At 44.0% G+C, this 11,664-nt stretch overlaps 1 protein-coding gene across 3 annotated transcripts in view; it reads left to right on the top strand.

The window, feature by feature from the left end:
- The first annotated feature begins 127 nt into the window (after positions 1–127).
- The window catches only part of CDC25C (cell division cycle 25C), a 38,473-nt gene continuing 26,936 nt past the window's right edge, over positions 128–11,664 (top strand). For 2 of the 3 annotated variants that reach the window (NM_001444709.1, NM_001123095.2), the window contains 8 exon segments: positions 128–206; positions 420–626; positions 843–1,031; positions 2,414–2,508; positions 3,186–3,231; positions 6,975–7,008; positions 7,123–7,212; positions 8,634–8,732. In NM_001444709.1, the coding sequence (NP_001431638.1) occupies positions 859–1,031; positions 2,414–2,508; positions 3,186–3,231; positions 6,975–7,008; positions 7,123–7,212; positions 8,634–8,732 (537 nt within the window). In that variant the 5' untranslated portion in view covers positions 128–206; positions 420–626; positions 843–858. 3 annotated transcript variants of the gene reach the window in all.

Below are 11,664 nucleotides of genomic sequence, written 5' to 3'. Positions count from 1 at the left end.
CCAAGCTCCCTGTGGGGCGGGCCTTAACTAGGGGCTGGCCGAAAGCTGTTAGGCCAATCGGCAGCCGGCTCTGCCTGTGGGGCGGGGCAAATCTCGCTCCTTCTAGAACTGCTTACTCGCCCGGGTGATAGTCGAGGCGAACGAATGGCCGAGGGCAGTCTGCGCGCGTCGAGATTGGCTGACGCAGCTTCGAGGGAGGGCGGAAGGTTTGAATGGCTAAGGGTTGTGGCTGTTGATTTTACTCTGAGGCTGTAATTTCCACCGTCTGCTCTGAGGGGCGGCGAAGCCCGACCGCGGCCTCTCTGATCGAGGGGGAGAACCGTCATCTGGTTAAATCTCGTCCTTTCCCCAGAGTTCCTTTAATTCTGCTGGAGTCTTCGTTTGTGTCTGACCCCTACCTACTTCTCTTCCTCCCGAAGGCACGTCGCAGACTCCTCCCTGAGGTAAGCCCGGAGCCGGCGCCTCCAGGGAATCGCCCGCCCGCGAACGGACTTTAGGGAGACCGGACAGGCAGTATCGCGAGTTAGGAGACCGGAGTTCCAGTCAGGAATCCTAAGCTGTGTGTCTCTTAACAAGGCCAAGTCCTTTTCTCTTTAACTTCTTTAAGGCCCTGAGGCTGCCTTTCGGTAAGTTCAGGTTCCGGTGAAAAGACCGAGCCGCTGGGGACAAGTGCTGTTTAAGCTCAGAGCCAACCTGGGTTCCCCGCTGAGCAGTGCGCCGCCTCCAGCGCTGTCCCCTCGGTCGCTGCTGGGAAGGGTGGAGCAGGGCGGGAAAGCTAGACCACTGGGGTGCACCCGTGTCCGTGACCGCTCCCTCTCTTGCTAGGCTTTCTTTTCTTTTAGGGAGACCTCGGAGAACATGGCTGAGGGGGGAAGACCTGGCTCAGGACCCAGTTTTAGGTCCAATCATAGGAAGATACTAAACCTGCTCCTGGAGAGAGAGACTTCCTTTTCCATGAGTTCTGATCGCCCTGGAACTCCACTGAAGAAGAAACTTTTTGGCGATTCTGCAAACCTCAGCATTTTATCCGGGTAAATCCATTTTTTCTTTTTACACTTTTTTTGGTCTCTTTTTGTCCTTTTAGGGCCGCACCTGTGGCATATGGAGGGTCCCAGGCTAGGAGTAGAATCGGAGCTGTAGCTGCCAGCCTACACCAGAGCCACAACAACGCCAGATCCGAGCCGCGTCTGCGACCTACACCACAGCTCTCGGCAATGCCGGATCGTTAACCCACTGAGCAAGGGCAGGGATTCATCCGCAACCCCATGGTTCCTACTCGGATTCGTTTCTGCTGGGCCAGGGGGAACTCCTCTTTTCAAACCTTATCTGCTTAGATCTTCTGAACAGTTTTGGGGCTTTACAAAATTATCCTGGCTTAAAGATCAGGGTTTGCGTCTTAGCTCTGCCCTTGACTAACCATGTGACCCTTTTGAGTTTCAGGCTTCTTTTCTGTGATGTAGGCATAGTAGTCAGCTCTTTTTGTCTTACTAGGATCTTGTGAGAATCAAATGATGTGGTGTCTGGGAAAATCTTTTTTTTTTTTTTTTTTTTTTTCCCCCCGCTTGGTGCTCCCCAAGGTGTGCGGAAGTTCCCAGGGCAGGAATCCAACACTGGCACAGCAGTGACAAGGCTGGGTCTTTAACCTAGTAAGCCACCAGGGAGCTCCAAAATCTTTGAAAATTCTTTTGTGTTATGTGAATTGTCAGTGTATTAGTACTAGTACTAATGTTGTTATTGTACTTTAAATTCTGTTCATGCCATGCCCTGATGCCTTAGCTAACCAACAAAGTTGGAGAATCATAGACCAGAGAAACACTGGAGATTCCAGGGAGAAATCATCATGCATAGGGCAAAAGATGTGGGGTCAAGCCCCACCTCAGCCACTTCCTTAAAATTATTTTGTTTATTTCAGGAGTTCCCGTTGTGGCTCAGCAGGTTACCAACCTGACTGGTATCCGCAAGGATGTGGGTTCAATCCCTAACCTTGCTCACGGGGTTAAGGATCTGGCGTTGCCCTGAGTTGTGGTGGCAGGTTGCAGGCAGGGCTCAGATCCCCAGTTGCTCTGGCTGTGGTGTAGGCCAGCAGCTGCAGCTCCAATTCGATGTCTAGCCTGGAAACATCCATATGCTGCAGGTGTGGCCCAAAAAAGCCAAAATAAATGAAATAAAATAAAATTACCTTGTCTCAATATGTTGGTGAGGAGAAAATGAGATGCAGATTATTGGAGTAAAAAAGAGATTTTTCTCAGCCTAATCTGAAATATTTCCAAAAAGCAATTAGATTTATTTGGACACTATTCAGATTATGTGATAGTAATTGAAGCATGTTTCAAATGAAGAGAATAAGTCATCTTTGCCTTTTAAGCATTTTACACCCTAATGGGAATCTTGATGTACTATTATGTCTCAACAGAGGAACCCCAAAACGTTGCCTTGATCTTTCGAATCTTAGCAGCGGGGAGATGTCTGCCACTCAGTTTACCACTTCTGCAGACCTCGATGAAACTGGTAGGGAAAAGGGGGAGGTAAAGGCCTTAAGGGAAGGAATTATTGTTAGGGGAGAGGAGTGGGTAGTAGAATAGAGACAGAAGGTGCTAAGAGTAGATAAGAGATCCTTGAGGATGGAATTCTTTGGCTACCTAGAAGGTGTTTAGGGAGAATAGTTTAGTCAATGGGAAGAGAATTGACCCTAATAGAAGTCACTTTGCATTGAGAGAATTAAACAAGAAGTAATATTTTGATTGATTGGTTGTGGAAATGAAAGTGGTCATTAAAATGTAAAGTTTTATGCCCTAGTCTAATCTCAGGAGGAAAAAAAAATGCTTTTGTCAGCTAATTCTTAAGTGTTTTTTTTAGGATGTGTGCCGCAAAGGAATATGTTTTAGTAGTCAACCATTTTGGTATTTGTTGTAATTTCACATTTCCTGAGTGATAAGCTTTCCTGTATGTTGACATAGTGCACTGCTCCCCAGGATTTTTTCTTTGCGTGACACATGTAAATTCTTAAGTTTCCATGAACTCGTAGCTTGTACCGTGGCATCTTGTACCATGTGTTTAGTACCTGTCAAGAACGTTTGTGTTCAAAAGGTCAGCTTTTGAAATTAATATGGCTAACTGGTAATGAGGAAAATTAGAAGGCAAGACAGAATGTGTGGACAAGAATAACTCTTTACATCTGATTGCAGGTCACTTGGATTCCACAGGATCTGAAGAAATACAGTTAGCTGGAATGTAAGTTCTTTTGCTGAATGAACTAGCATGGGGATTTTATCCTATGCAGACTCTGTAGAGAATGTTTCACTTTGGGCGTGAGTGAACTTTGAGTCCTAGATTCTTCCCTTGAAAAGTTTAAGTTTCCCAGATTTGAACTGTATTGTGAAAATGAAGGCTATTTATTTTACCCATCACATGCAGTCAGCATTGTTTTTTGGTTTTTTGTTTTTTTTTTTTTTTTGTCTTTTTTTTGGGGGGGGATTCAGCTAACGCATATGGAGGTTCCCAGGCTAGGGGTCCAATGGGAGCTATAGCTGCTGGCCTAAGCCACAGCCACAGCAACGCCAGATCTGAGCTTCATCTGCTGTCTATCTACGACACAGCTCACGGCAACACCACATCCTTAACCCACTGAACGAAGCCAGGGATCGAACCTGCGTCCTCATGGATACTAGTCAGATTTCATTTCTGCTGAGCCACAGTGGGAACTCCAGTATTGCTTTCATTTTTATTTATTTATTTATTTGTTTGTTTGTTTGTTTTTGCCTTTTGTCTTTTTAGAGCCGCACCCACGGCATGTGGAGGTTCCCAGGCTAGGGGTCGAATCGGAGCTGTAGCTGCCAGCCCATGCCACAGCCACAGCAATGACAGATCCAAGCCGAGTCTGTGACCTACACCACAGCTCATGGCAATGCCAGATCCTTAACCCACTGAGCAAGGCCAGGGATTGAATCTGCAACCTCATGGTTCCTAGTCGGATTCATTTCCACTGCGCCACAACGGGAACTCCACCAGTATTGTTTTTATTTTTTTTATTTTTTTTGTCTTTTTTGTCTTTTGTTGTTGTTGTTGTTGTTGTTGTTGCTATTTCTTGGGCCACTTCCTCGGCATATGGAGGTTCCCAGGCTAGGGGTTGAATCAGAGCTGTAGCCACCGGCCTACGCCAGAGCCACAGCAACGTGGGATCCGAGCCGCGTCTGCAACCTACACCACAGCTCACGGCAACGCCGGATCGTTAACCCACTGAGCAAGGGCAGGGACTGAACCAGCAACCTCATGGTTCCTAGTCGGATTCGTTAACCACGACGGGAACTCCCAGTATTGTTTTTAAAATAGAGGAAAATGCTATGCTGCACTTGGGTCTAGGTTGTTAAATCTGCATGTGAATAGTACTACGTCTTTGAGGTTGGAAGTGCAGAGTGTAAGCTCTGGCATCAGAGTGTCTGGATTCCAGTGGCTTACTGCTTCACAAACTGACTCTGACAAGTTTCTTAACTTCCAGGGACCTCAGTTTATTTGTAATAAAGAAATAATAATAATAATAATGGAAATAGGAGTTCCCAGTTGTGGCTCAGTGGTAACAAACTTGACTAGTAATCCATGAGGATGAGGATTTGATCCCTGGCCTCACTTAGTGGGTTAAAGGTCTGGTGTTGCCTCGAGCTGTGGTGTAGGTCACAGATGTGGCTTGGATCCTGTGTTGCTGTGGCTGTGGTATAGGCTGGCAGCTGCAGCTCTAATTTGACCCCAGCTGGGGAACTTCCATATGCTGCAAGTGTGGCTCTGAAGAAAAGAAAAAAAAATTAATGGAAATAACAATAGCACTTTTCATAAATGGCAGCTGTGAGGATTAAATGCAAATGTGCACCTAATGCATACCAAGCATTTTATAATTATTACTATTGAATAGTCTTTGTTGGAGAACCTTAAAATGTTCAGTTAGAGAATACCCAGGGAATGAAAAATAATTTTAGTTATTTTTTTTAAGCCCACACCAATGGCATATGGAAGTTCTTGGGCCAAGGATTCATTCTGAGCCATAGCTGTGACTTATGCCACAGCTGCACCAATGTTAGGTCATTTAACCCACTGTGCTAGGCCGGGATTGAATTTGCACCTACACAGTTACCCAAGCTGCTGCAATTGGTCACAGCAGAAACTACGTAACTCAACTTCTTAAACATCATAAATTTTCCGTTTGACTGTTTTAATCTTTTTATTTTATTTTGCTTATTTTATTTTATTTTTTGTCTTTTTGCCATTTCTAGGGCCGCTCTCGCGGCATATGGAGGTTTCCAGGCTAGGGGTCTAATTGGAGCTGTAGCTGCTGGCCTATGCCAGAGCCACAGCAACATGGGATCCAAGCCGCGTCTGCAACCTACACCACAGCTCACGGCAATGCCAGATCCTTAACCCACTGAGCAAGGCCAGGGATTGAACCTGCAACCTCATGGTTCCTGGTTGGATTAGTTAACCACTGAGCCACAACGGGAACTCCTATTTTAATCTTTTTAGAACTTTATTCTTTGATGTTTACATGAATTAGGTGCCACTTTTATATATTAGAGAAGGCTTTCCACGAGTATTTTTAATTAATACATGTGAAAATTTCACTTTATCTTCCTTTCATATTCTTTGAATTGCTTCTATGTCCTGATCCATGAAGACTAGATGAAGGAGTTCCTGTTGTGGCTCAGTGGAAACAATCTGACTAGCATCCATAACATTGTGGCTTCGATCCCGGGCCTCACTCACTGGAGTTGCTGTGATGTGGGTAGCAGACGTGGGTTGGATCCTGCATTGCCGTGGTTGTGGTGTAGGCAGGCACCTGTAGCTCCAATTCGACCCCTAGCCTGGGAACCTCTATATGGTGCGAGTACAGCCCTAAAAAGCAAAAAAAAGAAAAAGAAAAAAAAAAAAATAGGGAGTTCCCGTTGTGGCACAGTGGAAACAGTTGACTGGTATCCCTGAGGATGCAGGTTCACTCCCTGGCCTTGCTCAGTGGGTCAGAGGATCCGGTGTTGCTGTGAGCTGTGGTATAGGTCACAAAGATGGCTCGGATCCCATGTTGCTATGGCTGTGGTGTAGGCCAGCAGCTGTAGCTCTGATTCAGCCCCTAGCCTGGGGACTTACATATGCTGCACCTGCAGCCCTGAAAAGCCAAAGAAAAAAGAAAAAATTAATCAAAAATAAATATTAGCTCTCAATAGTCAATGCTGAAAAATTAGTAAATTGTAAATTATCTATATAAGATGTAGGACAAACTCATCATCTTTGATGCATGTCTATATATTTGATTATGCAAGTGAAATCAAGTCCTTATCTGCAGGATGTCACTGAATGTCTTGATATTTACCACAGAGAACACCTTGCGTATTGTTATTAGAAGAGTCATATTAACTAGATAGAGGGCTCCTAGAATAGAAGAAAAGTGGGATGTTTCAAGCCACTGAGGAATAACCAAATTTTATAAATGTGTGTGTGTGTGTGTGTGTGTGTGTGTGTGTGTGTGTGTATTGTCTTTTTAGGGCTGTATCCGTGGTTCCCAGGCTAAGGGTTGAATTAGAGCTGCAGCTGCCGGCCTGTGCCACAGCCACTGCAACGTCAGATCCGAGCCTTGTCTGTGACCTACATCACAACTCACAGCAGTGCTTGATCCTTAACCCACTGAACGAGGCCAGGGATCAATCTTTCGTCTTCATGGATGCCAGTCAGATTCGTTTCCACTGAGCCATGATGGAAACTCCCTGAAGAAAAACCAAATTACTTCTCACTGTGGTGCAGCAGGATCAACAGTGTCTCAGCAGTGGCAGAGATGCATGTTTGATTACCAGTTGTTGCCACAGCTATGGTGTAGGTCACAGCTTCTGCTCAGATTCGATCCCTGCCCCAGGAACTCTGTGCTGCGGAACAGCCAAAAGATGGGGAAAAAAAAAATCAAACCATATTTGGGTTTAACTCTCAGTTTTTTTGATCTACAGGAGTTATCACCAACACCTTTTAAAATGCAGCCCAGTGAGTAACTCATGTTTCTTGGGTTTGGGTTGCTTGTCAGGTGGTATGCAGAGGGTTTCTAGCTTACCTGTGGCTCGAGGATGCTGCATTTTCTCAGAAAACAATCTTTTGTAGGCACAGCTGCTTTGTAGCACTCCAAATGCCTTGGACCATGGCCGCAGGAAGAAAGATGCAATATGTAGCTCATCCGAAAATAAAGAAAATGTGAGTGTTTAATGGAAACCTGGGTGCATTAGCAGTTTTCTTCCTTAGAGTAGAGCAACTAACTCATCAGTGCTGTTATGAGACCTTGAATTGTCTGTGCCTCAGTCTGCTCAACAAGCAAGTTGCATCACTATAAGAAAAGCAATTCTTTATGGTTCATTTGTTTCCTCTCTTTAAGGTTTGATCCTAGGTCGGAAACCTAACTCCAGGTCTTCTAGGTCATCATTATTACACATGTTCAGTTGATTATAGTATAAGGATTTAGGCCTTTTTTTTTTTTGAACAGATAGTGTTAACTCACATAATTTGTTCACATGCTCTTTGCATGGTTTCATACACACATACTTACATATATTTCTTAATTTCTTCTTATTTCCCCCTTAGCTTAGCTTTTTAGCCCCTATTCTGAGGAAGGTATTGTCCTTTTTTGTCTGAGCCTCAGACCATCCTTCAGTTCCAAGTTGAAACTGGCTTCTTCAAAGCCACCTAATCATTAAGATAATTCTCTAACTAATCCGTTCAACTAATCCCCCTTTCTAAACATATTTTTCTTTTCCCTGCTTCCCATTTTTTTCCACCAGGACAGTGTCTGTTAAAGATGGCTGCTGTTCTTTTCTTATGTTGACTAAGTTATGCCCATGTTTTTGGTTGTCCTAATCAGCTTTTTCTTGAATTAATGCAGTCCTTCTAATTTACCTTTATAATCACTTTTTAAAAATCTGATCATTCCCTCTGTTTTTCCTGCTTTCCTTTAAAAATTAAAAGGTTTTTTTTTTAAATTTTAATTGTTTTTAAGGCCATCCCTCTAGGCATATGGAAGTTCCTAGGCCAGGGGATTGAATCCAGTTGTGACCTACTCTGTAGCTATGGCAATGCCGGATCCTTTACCCCACTGCACCAGGCAGGAGATCAAACTCTTGCCTCCATAACTACCCAAACTGCTGCATTTGGATTTTTTTTTTTTTTGTCTTTTTAGGGCCCCACCTGCGGCATATGGAGGTTCCCAGGCTAGGGGTCTAATTGGAGCTGTAGCCTCAGGCCTACACCACAGCCACAGCAACACAGGATCTGAGCGGCGTCTGCAACCTACACTACAGCTCATGGCAATGCCAGATCTTTAACCCACTGAGTGAGGCCAGGGATTGAACCCGAAACCTCATGGTTCCTAGTCGGATTCATTTCCGCTGTGCCATGACGGAAACTCCAGTGTTTGGATTCTTAACCCACTGGGCTGCAGCATTTTCCTCCCTTCTTTTGGCTTGTGATCATAAAATTAGTATCCAAAGCAGATCCACTACTGTACATCAATCTATAATTTGTATTTCCAGGATATATGGTCAACCTAGATTACATGTACAGTGTTTTGTGAGGGTTATTCTGCTGACACTTCTCCTACAGCCATTATAGTTCTTCTTATGCAGGAAAACAACACTTCAAAGCCCTTGGAATGGTGGGCACACAGGAACCTGCTGTTTCAGAAGAGACCAGGGGGACCTTACATGTCTCCTCTTTCTCTATTGGTGAGTCTCTGGGCATTATCTTCAAGAGTTAACTAAAGTGTTGTGGGGTAGAGGATGGCAGATTGGATTTGTGCCCCTTTGAATTTTTCTAAGCCAGCTTGAGTGAGAGAAGGGGTTGGCGAAGTAACCTTTGAGCAGAGAAAGGGAGGAGACATGTCCTCTGTTCTTTTTATTTAAGTTTAAGGAGAAGAAAAAAATTCTTAAGTCTTTAAAAAAAATTCTGCTTTATTCTTTGTGTTTCTTTCCTCCCCAATTTTTTTTCCTTTTTCCTTTTTTTTTGGGGGGGGGTACATGTTGGACATATGGGAGCTTCCAGGCTAGGGGTGGAATCAGAGCTACAGCTGCCAGCCTATACTGCAGATGTAGCAACACAGGATCCAGGCTTCATCTGTGACCTACACCACAGGTCACGGCAACACCAGATCTTTAACCCACTGATTGCATCAAGGATTGAACCCGCATCCTCATGACTACTAGTCAGGTTCTTTACTGCTGAACCACAACAAGTATTCCTCCTCCTCCAATTTTAAAAGTATTATGCGCCCATTGTGAAAATTCTAATTAGCGTAGTATATTTAGAGTTCTCTTGTGGTGCAGCTGGTTAAGGATAGGTCATTGTCACTGTAGTGGCTCTAGTCTCTGAGGTAGCACAGGTGGGTTTTTTTGTTTGTTTGTTTTTAATGGCCATACCCCGTGACGTGAAAGTTCCCAGGCTCGGAGTCAGTTGGAGCTGCAGGCCTACACCACAGCCACAGCGGTGCCAGATCTGATCTGCATCTGCAACCTATGCTGTAGCTTGCTTCAACACTGGATCCTTAGCTCACTGAGCGAGGCCAGGGATGGAACCCACATCTTCATGGATGCTAGATGGATTTTTAACCTGCTGAGCCACAAGAGGAACTCCTAGCCTCTGGAGGTTTCTTTTTTTTTTTTTTCTTGTAGTTGATTTACAGTGTTCTGTCAGTTTCTGCTGCACGGCAAGTGACCTAGGCATACATCCATATAATCCTTTTTCACATTACTGTCAATTATGTTCCATCACAGGTGATCAGATATAGTTCTCTGTGCTATACAGCAGGATCTCATTGCTTATTCACTCCCAATGCAATAGATTGCATCTACTAAACCCAAACACCCAGTTCCTCCCATTCCCCCCCCCTCCCTTTTGGCAACCACAAGTCTGTTCTCCATGTTCTTGAGTTTCTTTTCTGTAGATAGGTTCATTTGTGCCTTATAGTAGATTCCAGATAAAAGTGATACCATATGGTGTTTGTCTTTCTCTTTCCGACTTACCTCGCTTAGTATGAGTCTCTAGTTCCATCCATGTTGCCACAAATGACATGATTTTGTTCCTTTTTTATGGTTGAGTAGTATTCCATTATGTTTGTGTGCCATGTCTTAATTCATTCATCTGTCGTTGGACATTCAGGTTGTTTCTATGTCTTGGCTATTGTGAATAGTGCTGCAATGAACATAGGGGGTGCCTGTATCTTTTTCAATGAAAACTTTGTCTGGATATATGCCCAGAAGTGGGATTGCTGGATCACATGGTAGTTCTATATTTGGTTTTCTGAGGTACCTCCATACTGTTTTCCACAGTGGTTGTACCTACTGGAGTCTTTTTTTTTTGTCTTTTGTCTTTTTAGGGCCGCACTTGCGGCATATGGAGGTTCACAGTCTAGGGGTCGAATCAGAGCTGTAGCTGCTGGCCTATACCAGAGCCACAGCAACACCAAATCCTTAACCCACTGAGCGAGGCCAGGGATCAAACCCGAAACCTCATGGTTCCTAGTTGGATTCGTTTCTGCTGTGCCATGATGGGAACTCCTCTACTGGAGTATTAAGTTACCCAGGAACTCACTTACTTTTTGTTTGTTTTTCTTTCTTTCTTTTTTTTTTTTGTCTTTTTGCCATTTTTTGTGCTGCTGCTCCCGCGGCATATGGAGATTCCCAGGCTAGGGGTTGAATCGGAGCTGTAGCCGCTGGCCTACGCCACAGCCACAGCAATGTGGGATCCGAGCCCCATCTGTGACGTACACCACAGCTCACAGCAATGCTGGATCCTTAACCCACTGAGCAAGGCCAAGGATCAAACCTGCGACCTCATGGTTCCTAGTCCAATTCGTTAACCACTGAGCCATGACAGGAACTCGTTGTTTGTTTTTCTTAATTGAAGTATAGTTGATTTACAAGGTTGGGCTAGTTTCAGGTGTACAGTATCACTTTTTTTTTAGTAGACTGTGGGCTCAAGATACTTCAGAGATTTGGAATCAGCTCTCTGGGAAAGCCATTTTACATTTTAACATATCCTGTACTAAGCAGATAACGTTGATCGTGTTTCAGATTTTTGATCTTTTGGAGTAAGGGAAGACTTGGAGCATGGTAAATTACTAGATAGTCTTTTGTATATGTATGTGTGTGATTTTTTTAAAAAATGTGGTGAAATAAACATAAATTTACCATCTTAACCATTATTTATTTTTTTGGCTGCAGATGTGTAATATGGAAGTTCTTGGGCCAGGGTTGAATCTGAGCTAAAGCTGTGACCTCTGCCACAGCTGCAGCAACACCAGATCTTTAACCCATGGTCTGGGCTGGGAATCAAACCCAAACTGCCCAGAGACAATGACAGCTACTTAACCCCTGCACCACAGCAGGACACCACCACACCATCTTAACCATTTTTAAGTGTACCATCCAGTGGCATCAAGTACATTCACAGTGTTGTGCAACTATCGCCACTATCCATTTTAGAATTTTTTTCATCATTCAAAACAGAAGCTCTCTACCTTTTAAACAATAACTCCACTTTTGTTTCTCTGTTAGCCGCCAGTCTACTTTCTGTCTCTGAATTTAACAATTCTACATACTTCATGTAAGTAGAATCATACAATATTTGTCCTTTTATTTCTTGCTTATCTCAGCATAATTT

The sequence above is a fragment of the Sus scrofa genome, chromosome 2, assembly GCF_054392235.1.
Source record: "Sus scrofa isolate SSC_HxYL_T2T_F1_AM1 chromosome 2, Sscrofa_HxYL_maternal_Yorkshire_Landrace_v2.0, whole genome shotgun sequence".
NCBI lineage: Eukaryota > Metazoa > Chordata > Mammalia > Artiodactyla > Suidae > Sus > Sus scrofa.
The sequence above is the reverse complement of the archived record's forward strand: the minus strand, read 5'-3'. Positions and strand labels throughout refer to the sequence as shown.